Here is a 25652-nt window from a genome sequence, read left to right as displayed (position 1 = left end):
AATACGTTAAAATTTCTGACAAAACTGGTCAGATGTGAGGGATTTTTCATAAGGAATAATGGCTTATAAATCCTTTTAATGCAAATTCTTTCATGAATAATAAACAGAGTAAAACTAGAATTTGATTTTCTTTCTGTTAAAAGAGCAAAGTTATTCTGTGCCCAGGGAAGACATTCCTTAAATCATCAAAATATTCTATTAACTCTGTGCTTTTTCACAAACTCATAAATCTTCTTTTTTTAAGTTCCTTACTTTTGGAAACAAGTTGACATTCCTAATAAACAGTCACTTATTGTTGTGCTTTTAAAGATACTGCCTGTAACTACTTCTCACCTTTGGATAGTCACAGCTAATATTTTGTCACATAACAATTCTCTTTGATTTTGTTTTTCTCCAAATTCAGAATAATAAAACTGTGAAGATGTTTCTCACACCTACAATATCTTTGGGTTTACACTAAATGACCATTAGGTTACACAAAGACTTGATCCTTTACCTTATTAAAAATATTTTTGAAGGATTACAGAAATTATTAGCTCTGTTTGGCATTCTCCAACTTTTAGCTAACTCAAACTATTGTGAGAGCTCTTTGCTTTATTAAAATGGGGTAAAAGGAAAAAAAAAACTAATGAATGAAAAGAGTACAGCCTTCCTAAGGCAATCATGTGTAAGTAAAATGTGTTAAAAGTAGATATGCTTCAATGTTTGTACATCTTTCAGGTTAAAGATACATTTATATACAAAGACTGACACAATAGCTGTCTACAAAAAGATTTTATCTCTAGGTTTAAATAAGCTTGTATTGGTGAAATTCTTAATACATTTTATAGGATAAATCAAAGGCCTGGAGATGTGTCAATGTCCTCTGTTCAGAACATATTCTTACTTTCAGAATAATCAATGACTGACTCCTTATAAAACTGATTATGTACTTTAACAGAAGATTCCACTCTCTTCCATTCTGATAAGGCTGGTTAATAATAATAAATAAACTAAAACCTACAGACTCAACATCAACAAGTAGTTTCTGCTTCTTCCTTACATTCACCTAAAGCTCCCAGTGATAATCTAAAGATCAAGAATTGAGCCTTGTGGAGACATGTCAAAAGAACTTCTGTTAAGGTATGTATCATGTACTTGTAACTATTAACACTACGGAGAAAAAATTAATTATGTGTATTACTGACATCATTGCTATGGCCAGACACTGTGTCTGAGCTAGGATTTCCAGAATTGTTTTGGTCCAAAAGCAGAAGATAATGTGAATAGACCATTTACGGCCAAGATCAACAGAACACAATCTCTCAGACGCCAGAAGCCACTGATTACCATGCAGTTTCCATGATTCTGCCCTTTATTCTTTTGGCTATTTCTTCTCTCTCTGCTGGTTCAAGATTCTAGACTGTCAATAAACACCCTGCCCTTTATTCCTAGTACTACCAAGACCTTTATCCTTGATAATCACCAAATGCAAGACTAATTCTTCAGACACAGGCAAAGGTGAATAATCCATATCCAAATTAAAGGGGAAAAAATGATTTGGTTACCAAAGGAAGATCCAAATAGATATGGGATATATGGGACATTATTTGAAACTTTAATAATAATTCTTGTTTGAGGTTTTGTCTGCTACAGATGCCATGTGTGTGATCGCCAGAGCCTTAAATGCTGCAGTCAGCCATTATCATGCCAGGTGATTCAAAAAACAATCATCTAGGGCTTCCCTGGTGGCGCAGTGGTTGGGAGTCTGCCTGCCAATGCAGGGGACACGTGTTCGTGCCCCGGTCCGGGAAGATCCCACATGCCGCAGAGCGGCTGGGCCCGTGAGCCATGGCCGCTGAGCCTGCGCGTCCGGAGCCTGTGCTCCGCAACGGGAGAGGCCACAACAGTGAGAGGCCCGTGTACAGCAAAAAAAAAACAAAAAACAAAAACAAAACAAAAAAAACAATCATCTAGGGCTTCCCTGGTGGTGCAGTGGTTGAGAGTCCGCCTGTCGATGCAGGGAACACGGGTTTGCGCCCCGGTCCGGGAAGATCCCACATGCCGCGGAGCGGCTAGGCCTGTGAGCCATGGCCGCTGAGCCTGCGCGTCCGGAGCCTGTGCTCCGCAACGGGAGAGGCCACAACAGTGAGAGGCCTGCGCGTACCGCAAAAAAAAAAAAACCCAATCATCTAAGAAAAAGAAAAAAATGGCTTGGTGCTTACAGAGGTCAAAATTACTACCATCAAAAGCTTGATAAACACTCACAGCCTATCTAACAAAGATACAGATCTTGATTGATCACTTACCCTAAATGGTAAATCCCCCAGCTTAGTTAACAAATGATCAGAAGCAAAGAGTAAAAATTGAAACAGAAACTACAAATTGCTCCCAAACGCTCAGAAAAACACTATGACTTAAAAGTCAGATAGGGCTTTCCTGGTGGCACAGGGCTTAAGAATCCGCCTGCCAATGCAGAGGACATGGGTTCAAGCCCTGGTCCAGGAAGATCCCACATGCCGCGGAGCAACTAAGCCCGTGCACCGCAACTACTGAGCCTGTGCTCTAGAGCCTGCGAGCCACAACTACTGAAGCCCACATATCTAGAGCCCATGCTCCACAACAAGAGAAGCCACTACAGTGAGAAGCCCTCGCGCCGCAACTAAAGAAAGCCCGCAGCAACGAAGACCCAGCACAGCCAAAAAAAAAAAAAAAGTCAGCGTGAACCAAACCAAACCACAATATGCATTACAGACTATCTAAGTTCTAACTTTTTTTTTTTAACATCGGCTCATTATGTTCCAGTACCACAGACAAACTGATCTGACAGTAACTCCTCAGGGACTCAGTTGTACCAAAGATAAAACCATTGACCATTCCAGCAATTCACCTAAATTACATATTCTAGCCAGTCCCTGCCCAGACTACTAACTTCCACCCTAAAATCACTCTATGACCAGTCTCAGTTCCTAAAACCCTGTAGAGCCTCTTTTCTAACTCCTTCCTTCTGAGATGCCCCACAGTTATTCTAGTATATGTTATTCCTTGCTGCAACAAGCTAAATGTAACTTATTTTTCTTAAGATACAGATGTGTTCCTGGTGGTCGGCTTTAACATCCCCAAGGCAGGGAACTGGTGGCCCAGAGTCAGGGAATAGAAGAAGACTTTTTGCTACACACCTTTTAAAATTTTATACCATATTATTTATTCAAAAAATAAATAAAATTAGAATTTAGAAATGTATATAACTATTATAAATGAATTAATCAAGAGAAATACTACCAATATCCAATTTGGCTGCAACTCACCTAGGAATCAGAGTATTGCTGGATGTCAAAGAGGAAAATTCACCATCTGTTTCTACAAGGCTAGAAAGATTACTGACTTTTTGGGGCGGGGGGCGCGGATGCCATGCCGCATGGCTTGCGGGATCTTAGTTCCCCGACCAGGGATTGAACCCAGGCCCAGGCAGTGAAAGCACCGAGTCCTAACCACTGGACAGCCAGGGAATTCCCAAAGATTACTGACCATTAATGGATCATCAATACATCATCAACAGATCTTTGTGTCCAAACTCAAAATCTCTTCCTGTTTGGAAGTTAAATCTAAATCAGCCAGCAGTTAGAGGTGATAATTTGCTTTGTATTTAATGTGAATAAATTTTTATTATACTATGCATTTATTAAAATCAAGCTTAAAGACCCTTTAACCTGCCATTAAATAGCCTCATAAATGGAGTTATGCTTGATAAATATGGCTCATACAGTGCTGTAAATAAAATGAAGGTTTTCAAGCTATTTTAAAACTTTTTTAACATTCTCAAAGAATTTACAAAAATAGAAAGAACAGTATAATGAATACTATAGTATTAATGTTCAACCTTCTGCTAATCTTCAAGCTACTCTTTATTTCTCTACATCGAAGAAACTATATACTCAATGCAGAAGAATTTTTTTAATAGCAGATACAAACTACTATACCTAAAATAGATAAGCAATAAGGATTTACTGTAGGGCTTCCCTGGTAGCACAGTAGTTAAGAATCCACCTGCCAATGCAGGGGACACGGGCTTGATCCCTGGTCCAGGAAGATCCCACATGCTGCGGAGCAACTAAGCCCATGTGCGACAACTACTGAGCCTGCGCTCTACAGCCCGCGAGCCACAACTACTGAGCCCACGTGCCACAGCTACTGAAGCCCGTGCGCCTAGAGCCTGTGCTCCGCAACAAGAGAAGCCACCGCAATGAGAAGCCCTTGCACTGCAACGAAGAGTAGCCCTGCTCGCCACAACTAGAGAAAGCCCACGCACAGCAACGAAGACCCAACACAGCCAAAAATAAAATAAATAAAATTTTTTTAAAAAATAAGGATTTACTGTATAGCACAGGGAACTATATTTAATATCTTATAATAACGTATAACGGAAAACAATATAAAAATATAAATATATTATATATAACTGAATCACTTTGCTAGACACCTGAAACTAACAAAATATTGTAAATCAACTATACTTCAATTTAAAAATTTTTTTAAAACTGCACAAAAAACAATAACTACCATAAAAACAAAAACAAATTTCTTAGAATGCCATCAACCAAAGATAACCACTGTTAAAATTCTGGTGTGTATCTTAAAATTTTTAATATTGAAATATATTATTTTATAATCAGTTGTAGTATACAATCTAGTAATCTGTCTTTTGGAAAATATTCCAGAATCCTTCAATGGTAATCTGTCTTTTGAATTTTGTATTACACTACTAAAATTTTCTCACACCAACAAACATTCTTCTACAATATAATTCTCAAAGTTTGCGTCATGGAAATAATATAATTCACCTAATTAATCTGCTATTATTAAACATTGCAGTTATTCTTATTTATTTTTGCTATTATGAATAATGTGGGAACAAATATCTTTGTCCATACATCTATAATCTCACATGTTCACTGGCCATTTGAATTTATTCATTTATAAATTATCTATACACATCATATCCCTTGTTCATTTCTTTTGTCCTTCTGTGTGATTTGCAGTTCTTTAGTAAGTATAAAAGATGACTAAAAATACATCCATGTTTTGAAGCTAGCCATAAAGTGCAAATATTTTATCCCTAAAGCATACTCTTAAAAGGAGGCATTTCAACTCTAGGCAATATTTCAAAGTAAATTGTATCCTTCTAAAGCAAACTACTAATCCCTAGTTCAGAGGGAGTCTCTATTTCCTTCTTTCAGGTTTTCAATTCAATTTTGCAGTAGTCTATCAACCTGCAATCTTGTTTTAGCCAAAGTAAGTCATCTGCACTAAATCCTGTGTTAATTTTAGGGTACAGCTTCCATAACTTCTTTTTTAAAAATAAGCTTTATTGAGGTACTTAGGTACAATAAACTGTATCCACTGAAGTGTACAATTTGATAAAATTTGACGTCTCTATTTGTCAAACCACAACTACGATCAAGATATAAAACATTTCTATTACTCCTGAAGAATCCTGTCCTCTGCCTCCAGCACCAGGCAACCACTGATCTGTCAGTACACATAAATTTGCACTTTCTAGTTTTATATGAATGGAACTGTCCAGTGTATAGTCTTTTGTGTCTGGTGTTTTGTTTTGTTTTGTTTTTTTTTTGCGTCACGCGGGCCTGTCACTGTTTTGGCCTCTCCCGTTGCGGAGCACAGGCTCCAGACGCGCAGGCCCAGCGGCCACGGCTCACGGGCCCAGCTGCTCCGCAGCATGTGGGATCTTCCCGGACCGGGGTACGAACCCATGTCCCCTGCATCGGCAGGCGGACTCTCAACCACTGCGCCACCAGGGAAGCCCGTGTCTGGTGTTTTTCATAAGCATAATGATTTTGTCATTCACCTGTGCTATTGCATATATCAGTAGTTTATATCTTTTTATTGCTGAGTAGTACTCCATTGTGAGGATATACCATATGGTTATCCATTTACCTGTTGAATATTTCCTGGTTTTGGCTATTATGACTAAAGCTGCTATAAACATTTGTGTATAAATCTTATTTTCATTTCTCTTGGGTAAATACCTAGGGGTGGAAAGCCAGGGATGTACGACAGGTGTATAATTAACATATGAGGAGACTGTCAAGTAATTTTCCCAAGTAGTTTTACAACTTTACATTCCCACCAGCAGTGCCTGAGAGTTCCAGTCACTCCACATCCTTGTTAAAACTTGTTAACTGTCTTTTGAATTTCAGCCATTCTAATGGGTGTGTAGCGGTAGTTCATTGTGGGTTTTTTTTTAAATTTTTATTTATTTATTTATTTGTTTTTGGCTGTGTTGGGTCTTTGTTGCTGCGCATGGGCTTTCTCTAGTTGCAGTGAGCGGGGGCTACTCTTCGTTGAGGTGTGCAGGCTTCTCATTGCAGTGGCTTCTCTTGTTGCGGAGCACGGGCTCTAGGCGCGCAGGCTTCAGTAGTTGTGGCTCGCGGGCTCTAGAGTGCAGGCTCAGTAGTTGTGGCGCACGGGCTTAGTTGATCCGCGGCATGTGGGATCTTCCTGGACCAGGGCTCGAACCCGTGTCCCCTGCATTGGCAGGCGGATTCTTAACCACTGCGCCACCAGGGAAGCCCTCATTGTGGTTTTAATTTGTACTTCCCTAATAGTTAATGATGTCGAATATCCTCTTTTATGCTACTAGCTATTTGTTATATCTTCATTTGGGACTTGTCTGTTCAAATCTTTTGTCCATTTTAAAATTCTGCTGGTTGGCTTATTAGTGAATTGTAAGTTCTTTATATATTCTTGACACAAGTCCTTTGTAAGACACATAGAGTGTGAATATTTTCTCCCAGTCCATGGCTTGTCTTTTCATTCTCTTAACAAAACATATTTAGAAGAACAAAAGATTTTAATTTTGACGATGTCCAATTATCAGTTTTTATAGTTCATGCTTTTTGTGACTTAAGAAAAGTCTGTCCACCCCAAGGTCACAAAGATTTCTTCTATGTTTTCTTCTAGAAGTTTATAAAAATGGTAACGTTTAGCTTTTACATTTAAGTCTATAATGCATTATTAATTAAGTTTTGTGTAGGGTATGTGTCAGATTTCACTTTTTTCCATATGGATAGCCAGCTGTTCCAACACCATTTGTTGTAAAGTTTTTCTTTTCACTGCTGAATTGCTTTGTCAAAAATCAAGTGACCATTTATGTGTGGGTCTATTTCTGGACTCTACTCCTTTCCATTTATCTATAAGTCTATCCTTTTACCTTTACCACACTGTCTTGATTACTGTAGCTTTATAGTGAGTCCTGAAACCAGGTAATATGAGTTCTTCAACCTCGTTCTTCCCTTTTAAAATTGGTTTACTTACTATTTACAGTAGCCAAGTCATGGAAGCAACCTAAACGTCCATCAACAGATGAATGGATAAAGATATGGTACATGCACGTGCACACACACACACACACACACATACACACACACACACACACGATGGAATACTACTCAGCTATGAAAAAGAATGAAATAACGCCATTTGCAGCAACATGAATGGACGTAGAGATAATCATACTAAGTGAAGTCAGAAAGAGAAAGACAAATGTCATATGATATCACTTATATGTGGAAACTAAAATATGATACAAATGAATTTATTTACAAAACAGAAGCAGACACACAGACAGACAATAAACTTAGGGTTACAAAAGTGGGAAGGGGGGGATAAATTAGGAGTTTGGGAATAGCAGATACAAACTACTATGTATAAAACAGATAAACAATAAGGTCCTACTGTATAGCACAGGGAACTATACTCAAAATCTTGTAATATGGGCTTCCCTGGTGGCACCAGTGGTTGAGAGTCCACCTGCCGATGCAGGGGACATGGGTTCGTGCCCTGGTCCGGGAAGATCCCACATGCCGTGGAGCGGCTGGGCCCGGGAGCCATGGCCGCTGAGCCTGCGCGTCCGGAGCCTGTGCTCCGCAACGGGAGAGGCCGCAACAGTGAGAGGCCCACGTACGGCAAAAAAAAAAAAAAATCTTGTAATAAACCATAATAGAAAAGAATATAAAAAAGAATATATAGATAATATATATGTATAACTGAATAACTTTGCTGTACACCAGAAACTAAATTATAACTCAACTATAATTAAAAATTAAGAAAAAAATTTCAATTGTCCTCCCCCTACAAAAAAATAATAAAACAAAATAATTGGTTTGCTTTTCTCAGCCTTTTTTATTTTCATATAAATTTTAGAATCAGCTTACCAATTGCTATTAAAAAATCCTTTTAGGGGATTTCCCTGGTGGCGCAGTAGTTAACAATCCGCCTGCCAATGTAGGGGACACGGGTTCGATCCCAGGTCTGGGAAGATTCCCACATGCCACGAAGCAACTTAGCCTGTGCGCCACAACTACTGAGCTCTGCGCTCCAGAGGCTGCAAGCCACAACTACGAAGCCCGCGGGCCTAGAGGCCGTGCTCTGCAACAAGAGAAGCCACTGCAATGAGAAGCCTGTGCACCGCAACGAAGAGTAGCCCCTGCTCACCGCAACTAGAGAAAGCCCATGCGCAGCAACGAAGACCGAATGCAGCCAAAAATAAAAAAATAAACTTATTTTTTTTAAAAAAATCCTTTTAGGATTTTGATTGAGATTGCATTGTATCTATAAATCAGTTTGGGGAACTGACATCTTAACTATATTGTATGGTCTGATTCATGAACATAATATAACTCTCCCTATATTTAGGTTTTAAATTTCTCCTAGCAATGTCCTGTGGTTTTCAATGAAGAGATCTGACATATTTTTGTCAAATTTATTCCTAAGTATTTTACGTTTTTTGGTTGATATTCTAAGTAAAATTTTTAAAAATTTCATTTATGAATTGTTTGCTGATGGTATATAAAAATGCAATTCATTTTTGTATATTCACTTTGTTTCCCTTGACCTTGCTAAATTCAATTACTAATGATTATTTTGTAGATTCCTTTGTATTTTCTACATAAACAATCTCACAGTTTGCAAATGAGACGGTTTTACTTCTTTTCAATCTGTGTGCATTTTAGTTTAATTTCTTGCCTTATTTCAATAGCTAGGACTATTAGTTAGAATGCTGAACAGAAGTGGCAAGATAGGCCATTCTTATATTATTCCTAACCTTAGGGGAAAGACATCCAATAGTTTACCATTAAGTATGACATTGGCTATAGGTTTTTCATAGATGATCATCAGTTAAGGAAGTTTCCCCTATTCCTAGTTTTCTAGAGGTATGTTTGTTTAAATCATGAATGGGGTGTTGAATTTTTGTCAAAGTTTTTCTGAATTTATTGAAGTAATCATATACATTTTCTCCTTTATTGTTAATATGTAGATTATATTCATTGATTTTCAAATGTTAACACAACTTTGCATTCCTGGGATAAACACTACTTGGTAATAATGTGTTATTCTTCTTATTAATAAATTTGCTAATACAAGTTAGCTAAAGTCTCTGATGCTAAATTATTTATGTTGTGCTAAGTTGTCCAAAGCATCTAAAAAACGCTTTTTAATATAGGTTTCAGATTTCAACTTTCGTAACTGGAGTCGCAATAATACTAGCGACCATAATGTTTATTGGTTGTGTGCTAACTACATAACAGGCATTGCTAAGGGCTTTACATACATAGTCGCATCTAACCTAATAACACTCTATGAAGTATTACTATCCCCATTTGACAGATGTGGAAACCAAGGTTTAGGGAAGTTAGAAACTCTGTCCAAAATCTCACAACTAGTAACTGGAGGAGCTGGAATTTGACCCCAGGTCAACTGATTCCAAGATTAAGTTCTTTTGCTATAGTGCTTCACCAAATAATCTGTAATACTTTTTCTTAACACATAAATCAAAGTAAAATAAGACAGGTTAGAATGAAAATAATCTCTCTGAGAAGCCACTAAAATTTAAGTTCAAACGAGAACTACGTAGACATAAGACAAATAACATTCATACACAAGGTATGAGCAAAAGCAAAAGAATTTTTCACAATCCAGGATTTTACACAATTCTAGATTTTACGGAATTCATGGTTATACAATGTTACTAACTGAAAAATAAAACATTCAATACCTGGATAGATCTAAGTTCCTATATCTAGCCTTCCTAAAATCCTGGATAATAGTGATATTTGTTAAAACCTGAAGTTCTGAAATCTATAGCAGACAAAGAACTGGAAGGGTTCTTTGAGGAAAATTCAAAAATACTAGGGAGGTAATTATATTCTAAGTTAAATAATTCAATATTTATCTGGCATCTACTACATGCTCATACTGTGTAGGTAAGGTATAGCTTATATAATTTTAACATATGGAGTCTACCTTAAAGAAATTTATGTTCTATTTAAGTAGACAAAATAATTCATATAAAACAAGATGTAATATCAACACAGAACAGTTAAGCAATACACTGTATGGTACAGACTGTATGGAAGATTATAAAGGGGATTATCAGTAGATGGCTACAGAAATCATGGAAGGGCATCAGAAAGTTGAAATTTGAGCTGGATCTTCTGGAAGTTACAAAGCCACTTTCTCATTTTTGGGTATTTGTTATAGAAGCACTCCACTCTTGGCACCAAAATAAAATTAAATAGAAGGTATAGTAAAAGGGAGAAAAGAGGAAATTCCAGACACATGTAATATACTACATGTATACAAATTTTAATGAAATATTTCAAAAAATAATTTTACATAAAATGATATAGGAAATAATACAAATAGTACAAACACCCATGTACCTACCATGTAGATTTAAAATATTAAGTTTGTCATATCTGTTTCAAATATTTTTCAAGAACTAAAATGTTACAGATATAATTGAAGAGAACCTTCATCCTTTTCCTTCATCCCAGGGGTAATTAGTACCTTTAAGTACTTGTGTATCCTTCCCACATGTATATAATTTTTTGTTATAAATATATCTATACACAATATTAAAATTTTTACATATGTGGTGTCATACTGTGTAACCATTTTTAAAAATTTTATTTATTATTTATTTTTGGCTGTGTTGGGTCTTTGTTGCTGCACACGGGCTTTCTTTTTTTTTTTTGCGTTACGCGGGCCTCTCACCGTTGTGGCCTCTCCCGTTGCGGAGCACAAGCTCCGGACGCGCAGGCTCAGTGGCCATGGCTCCCGGGCCCAGCCGCTCTGCGGCATGTGGGATCTTCCCGGACCGGGGCACGAACCCGTGTCTCCTGCCTCGGCAGGCGGACTCTCAACCACTGCGCCACCAGGGAAGCCCCGGGCTTTCTTTAGTTGCCGCGAGTGGGGGCTACTCTTCGTTGCGGTGCGCAGGCTTCTCATTGCCATGGCTTCTCTTGCTGCAGAGCACGGGCTCTAGGCGAGCGGGCTCAGTAGTTGTGGCTCACGGGCTCTAGAGCACAGGCTCAGTAGTTGTAGCACACGGGCTTAGTTGCTCCGTGGCATGTGGGATCTTCCCGGACCAGGGCTCGAACCCGTGTCACCAGCATTGACAGGCAGATTCTTAACCTCTGCGCCACCAGGGAAGTCCCTGTGTATCCTTCTGTAACTTGCATTTTTATATTCAACATTGCTTGCCAGATTTATCTGGAATGAGGCCAAGGTACCCATGTTTTCTTCATGTTTTTTTTAAGCTCCACAGGTGATTCTGGTTGGTAACCAGAGTTCAGAATCATCATTCTAAGTCTATATATATTTAGCCAAGAAAGTTTTCAGTGTTTCCAAACTGCTAACACATTTTAACCTAGTTTTTACCATGAGTCAGTTGCTGTTAGACTACCTGTATTGCAATAAAGATTACTTTACAATGCTTCCAACTCAGAAGCAAAAACCCTAATCAAATTAGGTTTGCACATGATTCAAAACAATAACCAAACTATAAAAATGAGTTTCTGAAGGGGATGGGTGTGGCTACAAAGGGGTAGTAACACAAGAGTCTTGTGGTGATGATACAGTTGAGTATCTTGATTGTGGTGGTAGTTATACACATGTGAAATTGCACAGAGCTACACACACACACACACACACACACACACACAAGTCCATGTATAACTGGTGAAACTTGAATAAGCTATCTGGATAGTGCCAATGTCAATTTCTTGATTTTTGTATAGTACTGTGGTAGTGTGGGACACTGACATTGTGGAACAGACCTAGGGGAGGATGTATAGGACCTTCCTGTACCTTTCTCTGCAATATCCTGTGAATCTATAATTATCAAAATAAAAATTTAATAAATTTTTAAAACTAAGTTCCTAAAGTACACTGAAGAAATTCTGCAGCCTTTCCATGGTCAAATTCAATTCAATTCAGTATACTGCTTCAATATACATCCAATACATAAATGACACATATTTTCATACACCTAACATCTGATGCAGAACTGCATTAAAGAGAAAGACCACATTGGTGACAACCACTTTAATCCTACAGTAAGTATAAAAGATAACCCTTAAAAGTTATTGGCCTATAAGCTATTATTTTTAGATTACTGTGTGGTCTTATCCTCACGGGACACTAGGATTTACCTAAATAGCTATCTCTGTTCACTCCAAATAACCCTGCTTTCATTCCTATTTTAAGCCAGCAAGCCTGCCCTACTTTTGCAGACTTATTTCCTAATCTACTCACCTGCGTTTCCAATCATGAACCAGTTAAACACTGCTTAAGAGGTTATATTAGATATTATTAGTGAAAGTCATATGTACCTTTCAGGTCCTTTCATAACTGATCAGAACAAATAATTTTATTTCAATAATCTGAAATAGCTCTTTCAGATTATTCCCTCTGTTCTTTGATAGTCACAGAACTCACTAGTCTGACAGAAACAATAACTTTATAGTGATCATATGTGTTCAATAAAACAATGCACAATAGTAAAAAACAACTAACTTGCTTTCATGAATAAATCCACCAATTACCGTTATTACTCTGGCCATTCATTAAAACTATCTTATTTTATTTTTAAACTTCCACAAAGCCTTAGGCCACAAGAATAAAATGTACCTAGGCATACACACAAAAAAACACAAATTAAGTCTTACCTCTTTAGGCCACTGATCAAACATTAAAGTTTAAACCTGAAAGGATTATCAATTTATAGAGTGAAGGAGCAAACATTTCTTACGAGATATAGTCTACGGTTTAGTCATCTGCTCTTCCCGGTGGTTATTAGTCATAGGAAGCTCCAGAGTTCTAATTTTCTGTCACATTTTTGGGAAGTTATCATATGCTATACTGAGGACTTTTCAAGACAGTATTTAAGCTTCTGAGTATAACCACAAATGTGTTGCTTGTAGTGGGAACTCATCAAATATCTGTTTCTGAATACATGATTTCCAAAATTCTATCTATACTATAGAAAAGGAAATGTTCACCATTTTTATTAAGGATTTTATGTTTACGTCCTTTCAAAAGCTAAGGAGATTAAGGTTGGAAAATATAAAATATAACACTGTTAAACTACCATTGCACATATGCCACTTAAAGTCAAACAGACCTGCTGTCAGATCTCACCAAGATTCAAGAAGAATTCATTTAATAAAGAACAGCTAACATTTATTAAGCACCCACTATGGGCACTATGCTAAGCACTCTACATAATATTGTACAATATGAAATACAATCTTTAAATTCTGAGGTAGGTACTGTAATCTCCCATTTTAAACTTGAAGCAAGGAAAACAAATGACAAAAGTCACACAACTAGTAATTAGCAGCGCCTGTGCTCTTTCCTACACCGTCTTCAATAAAATAAGCTTTTAATGCTTTCACTTAAACAATTACTAAGCGCCTATGTGCTAGGCACTGTATTCAACATTAAGAACACACAGTTCTTGGACTTCTTTGGAGGTCCAGTGGTTAAGACTCCACGCTTCCAACGCAGGGAGCGTGGGTTTGATCCCTGGTGGGGGAACTAAGATCCCACATACTCCACAGTGCGGCCAGATAAATAAAATAAAATAAAAATATTTAAAGAAATTTGTAAAGCAATAAGACTGCTCATGGGAGCACACGGGAGGCAATATCTAATTCTTCTTCTGATGATGATAGCAGCTAACATGTACTGACCACTTACTATGTGCCTGTCACTGTACTTTGTGGAGTTTATTTCATCCTTACAACTATCCTGCAAGCTAAGTTTTATTATCCCTCTCCCTCAAATAGGGAAACGGAGGTAAAACAAAGTTAAGTGATTTGTCCAAGGTCACACAGATACCAAAAAGAGGCAGAATTTGAATCCAGCTTCACCTGACTTCAAAGCCCATGTTCTAAAACCATTACTCATACAACCTCCTAGTAAAGGGGAAAAAGCTTCTCAGATGTCCTCTTGGCTAAATCTTGAAAGATAGATAGGAGCTAGTCAAGCTGGGGGACAAGATTCTTCAGAGAAGTAAGGCAAAGAGCCCATTCACAGATACAACATGACATGGCATTCTGGGGAACCACAAGAAGTAGGAAAGTAAGTTTGGGAATGGGGGTGTGAAACGAGGAGGAACTAACACAAGGTTAGAGGTTTAGCACGAAGGAACTTCTACATCAACAAAGTTAGAGTTTATCCTACGGGCTGGAAACGTTCATGAAGGATTTCAAGCACAAGAATGATCCTTTATATTATCCAAAGATCATGATGGCAGCATGGAGATTAGATTAAAGAGCCCTAGCAAGTGGCTACTGCAATAATACAAGCAAGAAGTAAGAGAGGGAGATGAAGCAGAAGTTTATGCAGAAACCAGAAGTCCAGAGAACTGATTCTGGTAGAACGGGATATGAAGTGAAAGGGATAGGAGAGTCTGGCCTGACTCCCAGGCTTGTCATGTGAGCCAGTGACTAAATGGGTAAGTGGTATGATTAACAGGGATGGGAAATATACTTAGGAAATCCTTTCCATCTTCTCTCCTTATTAGTGCTTTTTAATATTTATTTTATCCCTCTACCGCCTTACTCACTTGAATCTCTCCAAAAAACAAGAACAAGTCTGTCACTGTATCTGTTTGGGTAATGTTTGCATTTTCCATAATTTTGGATTACATTTATAAGCCAACTAAGCCTCAGTTGTTTGTTTGTTTTTAACATATAGCCATCAAAATAATCTTGCTATCTCCTAAATGGGATCACTGTCAACTGATCACTGATAGATTTCAGCTATTCCTCTTCCTTCTCCTTTGCTTCATTTAACCTCTTCCCATTCTCTGACACTTCTAGTTTAACCACCCTCTCAAGTCCTTAGTCAAGTATACTTGCTTTCTCCATCCTTACTTCTGCATGTTCTTCCAAGACCCATCATGTAGTTACAACAACCTCTTTTCCTACTAAGCAAGTTGTCTTCACGCCACATCAGCTATAATATACTTTAAAACTCATGTTCTTCTCTTTAGCTTGCCTTCACTAAGACACCACTGAATCCTCAAATATGATAGTGCCTTTCCTGAGTCTGGTTATGTGAGGCATTTCTTAACTGCACTCCTTTTTCTCTCAACTTTATATTTTGAAAAACTGAAATCCTATCAAAAAGTGAAAGAATAGTAAAATGAATATCCATTTGCTCTTTACCCATATTCACCATGGTAAACATTTTGCCACTTTTGCTTTCTCTCTTAACAAGTACATTTTTTTTTTCCAGAACCATTTGAAAACAAATTGCAGACATCATGACATTTCAACCTAAATACTTCATCAGGTATTGCCTAAGAATAAGAACATTGTCCTTTATAACCACAATACCATATCACACACCCAAGACATTTCCCATTGATATACTATATCTAATATATACTCCATATTCAAATTTCCCCAGTTGTCCCCAAAATGTCCTCTATGACTTTTTTTATTTTCCCAATCCAGGCTTGGCACTGTACTTGACTGTCATTTCTCTTTCATCTTCTCTCATCTAGAATAGTCCTCTTGCCTTTTTACTTTTTCATCACTTTGACATTTTTTTAAGTAAAATTAAAAATGTAGCTCTGCAATACCATTAGCCACATTTCAACTGATCAGTAGTCACATTTGACTAGTGCCTACTCTATTGGACAGTGTGGAGAACACTGTTGCCATTGTTATAAGATCTATTGGACAGCCACAGAATTCTACCATTAAAATTGATGTTTACTGTTATCATTTTGACACTTTTGAAGAGTTCAGACCATTTGTCTTGTAGAAAGTCCCATATCATTTACTATAACTAGATACAAGTTAAACATTTTTAGCAAGGATTCCATTGGCAATTCTTGAATGAATTCTTAAATTATCTCCTAGTGTTTACTTCATTCAGAATTTCACTCTCTTGGGCTGACATTGTCTAGACACTGCACAAAAACATCATGAATTCTTAGTATTCAATAAATCTAATAATGATCACCAAAGATACACATTCCCTTGGCCAGCTAATATAGCATATTTTTCTGTCACCCAGTCTAGAGAGCCTAATTACCAAGTTATACCCTCTTCTAATAATAAACAAAGACTCAAGAAACTAAAAGATTTCATGATAAAAATCTAGTTTGCCAACAAAATAAAACTGAATATAGGAAACTAAAAGTTCTCTCTGCATACATCTGAATAATTAGGTAGACTATAAAGATAACTAAGTCAGATATCACTTAGGTTAGGTTGAAATTTTTAGACCTCAGTTTTGCAATTTCAAATGAAGCTAAAATTTAACATGAAAACTTAAAACAGAGTGTTATATTCTATTAATGATTGCACCAAAGGATGAAAAGATTAAAAGACACCTCTTTATTGCCATTAGTAGCAGCAAAGCTCTGAAATGACCACAAATATGAGAATTAGCTGAATAATTCTGTCTCTCATAGACGTATGTCTAAAAATTAGCTTTTCCCCAAAATGTCACTTTAATGGAAAAATACTCTATTATCAAATACTGCTTAGGAAAAGTGTTTTAATTAATTCTTTTTAAAAAAATTTTATTGAAGTATAGTTGATTTACAATGTTGTGTTTAATTTCTGCTGTACAGCAAAGTGACTCAGTTATACATATATATATTCTTTTTCATATTCTTTTCCATTATAGTTTATCACAGGATATTGAATATAGTCCCCTGTGTTAATTCTTTAATTCACTTTAAGTAATGAGTCCTTAGCACTTGTCTCTCCAATAATCCGATAGCTTTTTTTTTTTAATTTTACAGTAAAATGTGATAATGTTACTTAACGGAAGAAAGCTTTATTACCAAATGTCTGATATACATAAGGCTTCAATCACAACCATTATCACACGGGTAAAAAAGAACACCTTATTCCTGCTTGGAAAAAAAAAAGTGTTTAAATTAAGATGTCCTTTCTGAGGTTTGAGACTTTCACTCAGAGGTGTGAATCTCAAAGAGCATCAATTTCCAGTGTTTAAATATTATAGTTTGTACAATGAGATATCATCTCACACCAGTCAGAATGGCCATCATCAAAAAATCTAGAAACAATAAATGCTGGAGAGGGTGTGGAGAAAAGGGAACCCTCTTGCACTGTTGGTGGGAATGTAAATTGATACAGCCACTATGGAGAACAGTATGGAGGTTCCTTAAAAAACTGCAAATAGAACTACCATACGACCCAGCAATCCCACTACTGGGCATATACCCTGAGAAAACCATAATTCAAAAAGAGTCATGCACCACAATGTTCACTGCAGCTCTATTTACAATAGCCAGGACATGGAACCAACCTAAGTGTCCATCGACAGATGAATGGATAAAGAAGATGTGGCACATACATACAATGGAATATTACTCAGCCATAAAAAGAAATGAAATTGAGTTGTTTGTAGTGAGGTGGATGGACCTAGAGTCTGTCATACAGAGTGAAGTAAGTCAGAAAGAGAAAAACAAATACCGTATGCTAACACATATATATGGAATCTAAAAAAAAAAAAAAAAAGGTCATGCAGAACCTAGGGGCAGGACAGGAATAAAGACACAGACCTACTAGAGAATGGACTTGAGGACATGGGGAGAGGGAAGGGTAAGGTGGGACAAAGTAAGAGAGTGGCATGGACATATATACACTACCAAACGTAAAATAGATAGCTAGTGGGAAGCAGCCGCATAGCACAGGGAGACCAGCTCGGTGCTCTGTGACCACCTAGAGGGGTGGGATAGGGAGGGTGGGAGGGAGGGAGCTGCAAGAGGGAAGAGATACAGGGATATATGTGTATGTATAGCTGATTCACTTTCTTATAAAGCAGAAACTAACACACCATTGTAAAGCAATTATACTCCAATAAAGATGTAAAAAAAAAAAAAAAGAGAAATGTATACACCAAAAAAAATTAAAAAATAACTATTATAGTTTGGCAGTTGTTAATTACAATGGTAAACTAAGTACAACTTAAATAATGTTAACAAATTCAACAGATGTGTGCTATATGACTTGCTCACATCGAATATTTATACTTGAAAATGTTTCTTCTGGGTTGGCATTGTATCAAATGACTGAAAATATAAAGGACCAAAATATGAATACAGGGCTTCCCTGGTGGCGCAGTGGCTGAGAGGCCGCCTGCCGATGCAGGGGACACGGGTTCGTGCCCTGGTCCGGGAAGATCCCACATGCCGCGGAGCGGCTAGGCCCGTGAGCCATGGCCGCTGAGCCTGTGCGTCCGGAGCCTGTGCTCTGCGATGGGAGAGGCCACAACAGTGAGAGGCCCGCGTACCGAGAAAAAAAAAAAAAAAAAATGAATACAAGCACTTTCAAATCATTTTCATGCTGATTGAAACCAATATGAAAGAATTTAGGTAAAATTACAACATTTATGTTAAAATAATATGAGATATTTGAATAATAAAAGGTTTAATATATGTCATCCATTTTCCTTTTAATTTAAAATATACCAGTAGATGGAAATACAGTTGACCCTTGAATAAAGAGGTGGTTAGACGTGCTAACCTTCCACACAATAGAAAATCCAAGTACATCTTACAATCAGCCCTCTGTATATACACGGGTGGTTCCCCCATACCCAAAGTTCCTCCCTATGCGTGGTTCCACATCCTTAGATTCAACCATCCTCGGATCATGTAGTACTGTAGTATTTACTATTGAAAAAAAATCCACGTATAAATGGGCCCACAGTTCAAACCTGTATTGTTCAAGGGTCAACTGTATTGAAAAGTATTAATGAAAGTATAGTAATGAAAAGTATTAAGAGTAGTTTCTGGAAGGAAGGAATATGAAGCCTTTGTTTTCTTCCCTTTTGCCTTTCAAATTTTATAATTAGCAGGGTTAAGCTTACATTTAAAAGAAAAAAAATTTTTTTAATTCTTGGTAAATCCATTCTCATAATATGAAAAACGGAGAGAGGGGACAGAGGGGAAATAAATGAGGTATAGGTACCAGAGGCTGAAATGGGGTTCAGAATATACTTGTGGAAATAGCCATTTCTGTCCATACTACTCTCAGTAAAATTTTTTAAGAAAGCTATAGCCACACTGTTCCCACTGCCAGGATATCAAAGAACCAGCAGCCTTCAATGCTGTGCTACAAATGGCAGTACATTCTACATTTGAATTCCAAGAGAATGGGAGAACTCTATCAGTATCCTCCTGGAAAGAAGTCTGGAGCTTCCCTAGTGGTGCAGTGGTTAAGAATCCCCCTGCCAATGCAGGGAACATGGGTTTGAGCCCTGGCCCGGGAAGTTCCCGCATGCCGCGCGCAGAGCAACTAAGCCCGTGCGCCACAACTACCAAGCCCGCGCTCTAGGGCCCGCGAGCCACAACTACTGAGCCAGCGTGCCTAGAGTCCGTGCTCTGCAACAAGAGAAGCCACCGCAATGAGATGCCCGCGTACCACAACAAAGAGTAGCCCCCGCTCACCACAACTAGAGAAAGCCCACGCACAGCAACAAAGACCCAACACAGCCAAAAATAAATAAATAAAATAAATTTATTTTTAAAATAAATAAAAATAAAGTGCACATACATTTGTAAGTTGAGAAGGTGTACTGAACTGCTTTCTTGAAAAACTCCACTAAGTGGCAGAATACCTATTGAATATTGGTTGCTGTATTTTGCTGTTTGTCATTAAAACTTATCTGTCCATATTCTAGAAAATATTTATATTTTAATAAAGAAGATAGATCGCAGTCAGATGTTTCCATTCTTGAAAGAAAACGGAAAGGTAATATAAATCATAACAAAGTCAAGGATATAAACAAAGAGTAAGAGGGGTGTGAACATTGCTGTTTCATATATAGACAACTAAGCATAGACTGTGGGCATCCGTCTAACTCTTGGGAAGCTAAATTGAGAGTACCATTTCTTTCTTTTTCTTTACCTCTTTTTTGAGAACTTCCAGTTGTACAGTGTTTAACATGTGGGGATCAAATGTATCTATACTTTAAGATATTCTAAATATGGATAATTTCTAACCTAGGAAAACATGTAGTTTAAGTAAGTGAAAAGTTCAGGAAAATTTTTTTCTTGTAATCCTTCATTTGGCATTTGATTTATTAATTGAAAGTTTTATTTTAATACTTATTAAAAGTATGTGCTTTATAATATATAGAAAATAGCCACAAGAAAAAATAGAAAATTACTATATTTTATCTTGTTCTACCACTCTTTGTCTAGTAGTATGTGTACATGTATGTTCTAATGTATCATAATTTTTCATTTTCATTTAAAAATCTAATGTCCCCAATTCTATTCAGTTTTAAACTATAACAACTTTAACTTCGTATTTTGTAAAGGGCTAAAAGTATGATTTAAACTACAGATGGATATTATATTTTAAACCTAAATGAAAGATAATGTAAATAATAAGCATAGATCTGATTTGAATAAAGATTTTTAAATAGTAAAAATAAATAAATAAATAAAGTGCACAATTCAATGATTAAAAAAAAAAAAAAAGAAGAAGTCTGACTTCTGTTAAAACCCCTTCGGCCACCAAAGAGCAAACTCAGACAATGGATTCTCTATATTTGTTATGTAATGCCTAGTGAAATTTCCTTGCTGTTTCTGAAAAGATTCAGCTTACAGGAATAAACTTTTTATAAAAATCACTGTCAAAGAAAAAAAATTCCTTCAAACAGGAAAAGAAACTTGGAAACCAGAAAAAAAAATCAAGCTGAAAGATTTTCAAAATGCAGTTATCTGGGTTTCTCGTTTTCTGCTCCAGATACGAGTAGTGTTGCCCCCAGTGTATATGGACTGTTCTGGAGGCTCATACAAATTTTAATTTTTAAAACAAAGAAGCAGCAAATGAGCACCAATTGGGAATACATTACAGATGGCTCTCCATAAACATTTAATAAATGAGTGAAATCATAAGAATGTTTATATTTTTAAACACAAAATAAATACCTTCAACTGCTAGAGAAGAAACCAGCTGCCAGAGAAGTACTAGACAGACTGTATTATTGGTTTGTATGCTGTTATCCATGGGATTCCACCCAGATATCCTTTATATTGTAGAAGAGGTATTTTCCTGACTGGGAACAGTTTCCTAACTTATAATTTCATATGCTTTCCGATTCTGATATTTTTTGAATGTTAATGATTTCTCTATTATCCACTTATGAAGCAGCTGATTTATTCTCACACTACTATCATGTTTCATAATACTACCTTGTCTTAAGCTTTTCACATCCATTATGTCATTTGCGTGGCTGAGATGTTTGACAAAGAAGGTATTATTAACCCTATTTTGCAGATGAGATTATTGAAGCAAAAAAAGAGAGAGTTTAAGTAAAAAGGCAAGGTTAAAAAAAAAAGGCAAGGTCACAAGTAAGCCCGAGAAGTAGGAGTAAAACCTCCAATCTAGTCCTTCATTTTAGGAAGGCTGCTATTTAAAAGACACAAAATACAAATCACTCCCACCCACCCACTCTTCTCCAAGATTTGCTCAAGCAAAACAATTAAGCAGAATTTAAAGTTAACAGGAAATGACAAAACCAAGAATAACTGGGGTGTGGTCTCACCTCTGAAAAAGATTTCCAGCTGTGAATAAATGCAAACAACTCTGGCCAGAAAAGATAATATTAGATCAGGATTTAGAACCCAGTACAGTACAACCGGACCTTAGCTATATATACAGTGACACCTTACTTTCTTAGAATAAACCTCAATATTTCAAACTCAGGAAAACCCAGAAAAAAAAAGCAACGTAAGTCACCAGGAAGCCAAAATTGCTGTGTTCAAGTTCTTATACTAAAGTTTTTATATATGAGACAAATCCACCCATTCTAAGGGCTTGAAATCATTTATGTTTCATTTTTTTAAGGGTAATCTTATAATAACATGCAGTAATTTATAAAATTTCACCAAAAAACAAATTTAAATCATATAGACTATGAGGGTATTCACTTAACTGTGGGCATGCCTAGCAATAAGCCAGCACCTGCATTTTAGCTACATATTGTTTTACTTTCCTTCTATATTTAAGGGTCTGAAAGGGTCATTTAAAAATTTCCTTGATATCTTACGGCACGTTATGGTAGAAATTACATACTACAATGGCGATCAGAATTTGAGATTCACGAAGGTCTGAGGACTACCACCACTAAGCTTCACTCAGATCCTATTTATTCTGACTTGACACACTATTCTGGTTTATCTGGTTTCCCTGCCTACTTCAGCTTAGAAGTGGCAGATTAGAAGGGCATATTTTGACAGATAGAGAGCAGTACTGCAGCAGATAAACTAAGAACAGACAAAAGCACTAAACTGGTATAGCAGTGAGGAGTCATTTCAGCACAGGAGGAAACTGCCAACACCCTTATACAGTAGAATGCACCAGCCATATTAACTGCATAGGACAGAAATTAATGTACATAATGATGACCTTGATTTATCAAAAAAGATTATGTTTAGTAGATTCTGAATCTTAAGAGAGGGTTATATACTCTTCATGGGTTATATACTATAAAGACTGACATTAAAATGGTCAAAAGAATTTAGCAGTTAAAGGGCTGTCAGTTCTATGAACAATTCTCTTAAATCCCTAATGATACCACACAAATGCTGAGTAGATAAATCTCAAAAACCTCATTACATTTAGTAAATATTATATAGTGTAGATAATTAACATTTATGATCAACACTTATGATGATGACTTTTTTGGGGGGAAAACTACATTACACACTAAAATTACATATTGCAGGCAATCAACATTTATGATGCTGAATTTTTTAGGGGAAAAAAAACACCTAAGTTATACACTAAAATTCTCTCCCTTCATTGAACATTCAATAATTTTTCTCCACTTAAAAAAAAAGTTTTCTTGTCACCAATCCTGGTTTCCTTTCTCCTTCTAATTACCAGAATGAAAAAATAAAAGTATTTTAATAGTTTTCCCCACTTACAATTAACCCCTTTATTCAGAGGTCACTAACACACCTGGTCTCGGTATATTCCCTTCTTACAAAATAGTGCTTTCAAACCGAGTATTAAAACTCAGAAGAGTTGTACTTGTCTTATGTCTGAACAAAAGAGGCACATAAATTAGTGGTTATATTTAAACCACTATTCTTAGTTTAAGGGCAGAAACAACTACAATGTAAAACCCTGTATGTATTAGTAAGGAACACTTTAGTTTATTTTGGACATCTGAAACAGGGAACATCATTCTCCAAGTCTCTATGGCCAAAAGGAAAATAAAACACCAAAAATCATGTCAAGAGATCTGTAGATCCCTTTCAAATATCACAATATGAATTTATTTGCATTTATTTCACTATATTGTTTCTTTTACTAACAGCAGTGACTTGTGATGATCTGAAGAAAGTGGGCTAAAAGGTACGTGGTATCCATCCTTAAAAAAAGGGTGGGGAAGAGGCAAGAAAGATCTGATCCTACAGAAGAGGAGCGGCAGAAAGATCTGACTTGGAAGGGTCTACTCAACTCCCTACCCACATCACCCTAGATGGTTTCCCCCAGGTAAGAGCCTAGAAAAGAGGAATCGTTTCTTTTAAAAAATATGTGGATCCAGACTCTTTGGGGGTGGTGGGAGAAGAGATCGCCACCCTGCCTGGAAATCCGACACTACGGGAGATAAATAAGCAATCTCCAGCTAGCTACTGGTCCAGGTGCAACAGAAAACGCCCGGCGCCCCCGCGGGGGAGCCCCGGTGGAGATCCCGGCCTCCCGTCTCCCACACCCCCTCCAGGTCCTCCTCCGGGATGGGCGCCGCCAGGGATCCCGCCGCCCTCCTGCCTCCTGTCCTCGGCTCCCTCCCTCCGGCCCCGAGCCTTCGCCCGGCCGAGGGCCGTTTGCCGCTGGTCGACTGGAAGGCCCGGCCCGCTTGGCACCTTTGATGACGCGTTCGGTGGTGGAGAGGTGGAGGTTCCTCCCGGACATGGTCCCCTCGGCCTCCTCCCGGTCCAGGAGACCGCCAGACGTGCGCCTCCGCCTTCGCCTCCAGCGGTCTCGGCTCCCCGGGGCCGGTCAGTCAGCCGTGCCCCGGCCCGGCTCCTCAGGGCGGCCCAGGCACCAGAAGGAGGCGGCCGCGGCAGCCCAGCCTCGAACCCCACGGACAGGATGCGGGCCCACCGGCCGCTCCCTCCTGAGGCGCGGACTCGCGAGCGCCCGCGACCGCAGTCGAGGGAGGCAACCCCAGCGGCCGCGGCTGCGCGCGGCCCGCCCCCGCGTGCGCGCGCGTGCGCGTTCCCGCTCGACGCCCTCCTAACTTCCCGGCGGCCCGCGCGCCGCCGGCGCCGGCGCCGCGCCGAGGCCCAGCGCGCGGCCCCGCTGCCTCAGCCGGCTGGGCCGCCTGACCTCCCACTCCCGGGCAGTCAGCGACCCCGGCTTTACCCTCCGCGCGGAGGCTCCCGGCCCGCGCGGCCGCCCTCCGCGCACGCGCGCTTCCTTCCGCTTTAGCTTCCGAGAGTAGTGTTCCCTTCTCTGCCTGCCCCTCCTGCAGCTGACTCCTTCTCGGCTGCCTGCGCCGCGCGGGCCTGGATCACCTAACAGCGGCCCCTCGGTCCTGCACCAAAAGCCCCAGTGGAGCAGCGGCCATCTTGTGACCCGGCCCGAGCGACCCAGCAGCCTCTCGGCGGAGCAGTGCACCTCCTGTCCGCTTGGGGCCACCTTGCAGGGAGCCCTTGTCTTCCCAGACCTTCCCCACGGGTGACCTCCCTCCCTTTCCTCGGGGTCTCCCCCCCACTCTGTCTGGGAGACGTTATCAAGTTGATCAGGCTCCTTCCCACAGTTTACCCTCCCCCCAGTCAGTAAAACCCATTTAAACCCCTGGTTTAAGTTGTCACATTTGTCGAGGGCGGTTAGTATAGTAAGAAGGACGATCGCGTCCATCCTAGTTCTAATCCGGTAGTGCGCGGGGAGGGGCGGTTTCCGAGTGGGTGGATAAGACCCTCCGCTAGGTGCCGTGGCCTCCTCTCTGCCTTTGCACTTGTCAGAAAGGGGACGGCAGCCGGCTCCATGGAGCCCCTGGGCCAGACCTCCTCTGTGCAAGGAACTGACCTTTTCATAAGTTCTGCGTGTCACCTACACAGCTAGGAGTGATCCCTTCTTCCCCTCTGACGCAGTGACACAGTACCTGCCTCCCCCGGTCATCCTTACTGTGGAACACGATGGGCAAGTCTCCGTAGATTTAGCAATCTGACTCCTCTCCAGGTTAAAAACTGACCTTTTCTCTCCTTAAATTGTAAGCCTAGAATAGAAACTGTCTTCCCTCATCGAGTATAGTGCCTGGTAAAGTCAAAAGTATTTTGATTTTAG

The 25652-nt window shown here is 38.7% G+C and overlaps 1 protein-coding gene across 4 annotated transcripts in view; it reads right to left on the bottom strand.

Moving 5' to 3' along the window:
* The window catches only part of PPP3CC (protein phosphatase 3 catalytic subunit gamma), a 93590-nt gene extending 68978 nt beyond the window's left edge, over positions 1–24612 (bottom strand). Inside the window, exon 1 of one of the 4 annotated variants that reach the window (XM_060015143.1) lies at positions 24227–24612. In XM_060015143.1, coding sequence (XP_059871126.1) covers positions 24227–24275 — 49 coding nt within the window. In that variant the 5' untranslated portion in view covers positions 24276–24612. The remainder of the gene's footprint in view (positions 1–24226) is intronic. The other 3 variants (XM_060015145.1, XM_060015144.1, XM_060015146.1) reach the window with 3 other exon arrangements.
* Positions 24613–25652: the final 1040 nt, after the last annotated feature.

Source organism: Delphinus delphis, chromosome 6 (genome assembly GCF_949987515.2).
Source record: "Delphinus delphis chromosome 6, mDelDel1.2, whole genome shotgun sequence".
NCBI classification, from domain to species: domain Eukaryota; kingdom Metazoa; phylum Chordata; class Mammalia; order Artiodactyla; family Delphinidae; genus Delphinus; species Delphinus delphis.
Note: the sequence above shows the minus strand (reverse complement) of the source record. Positions and strands in the feature narration are given on the sequence as shown.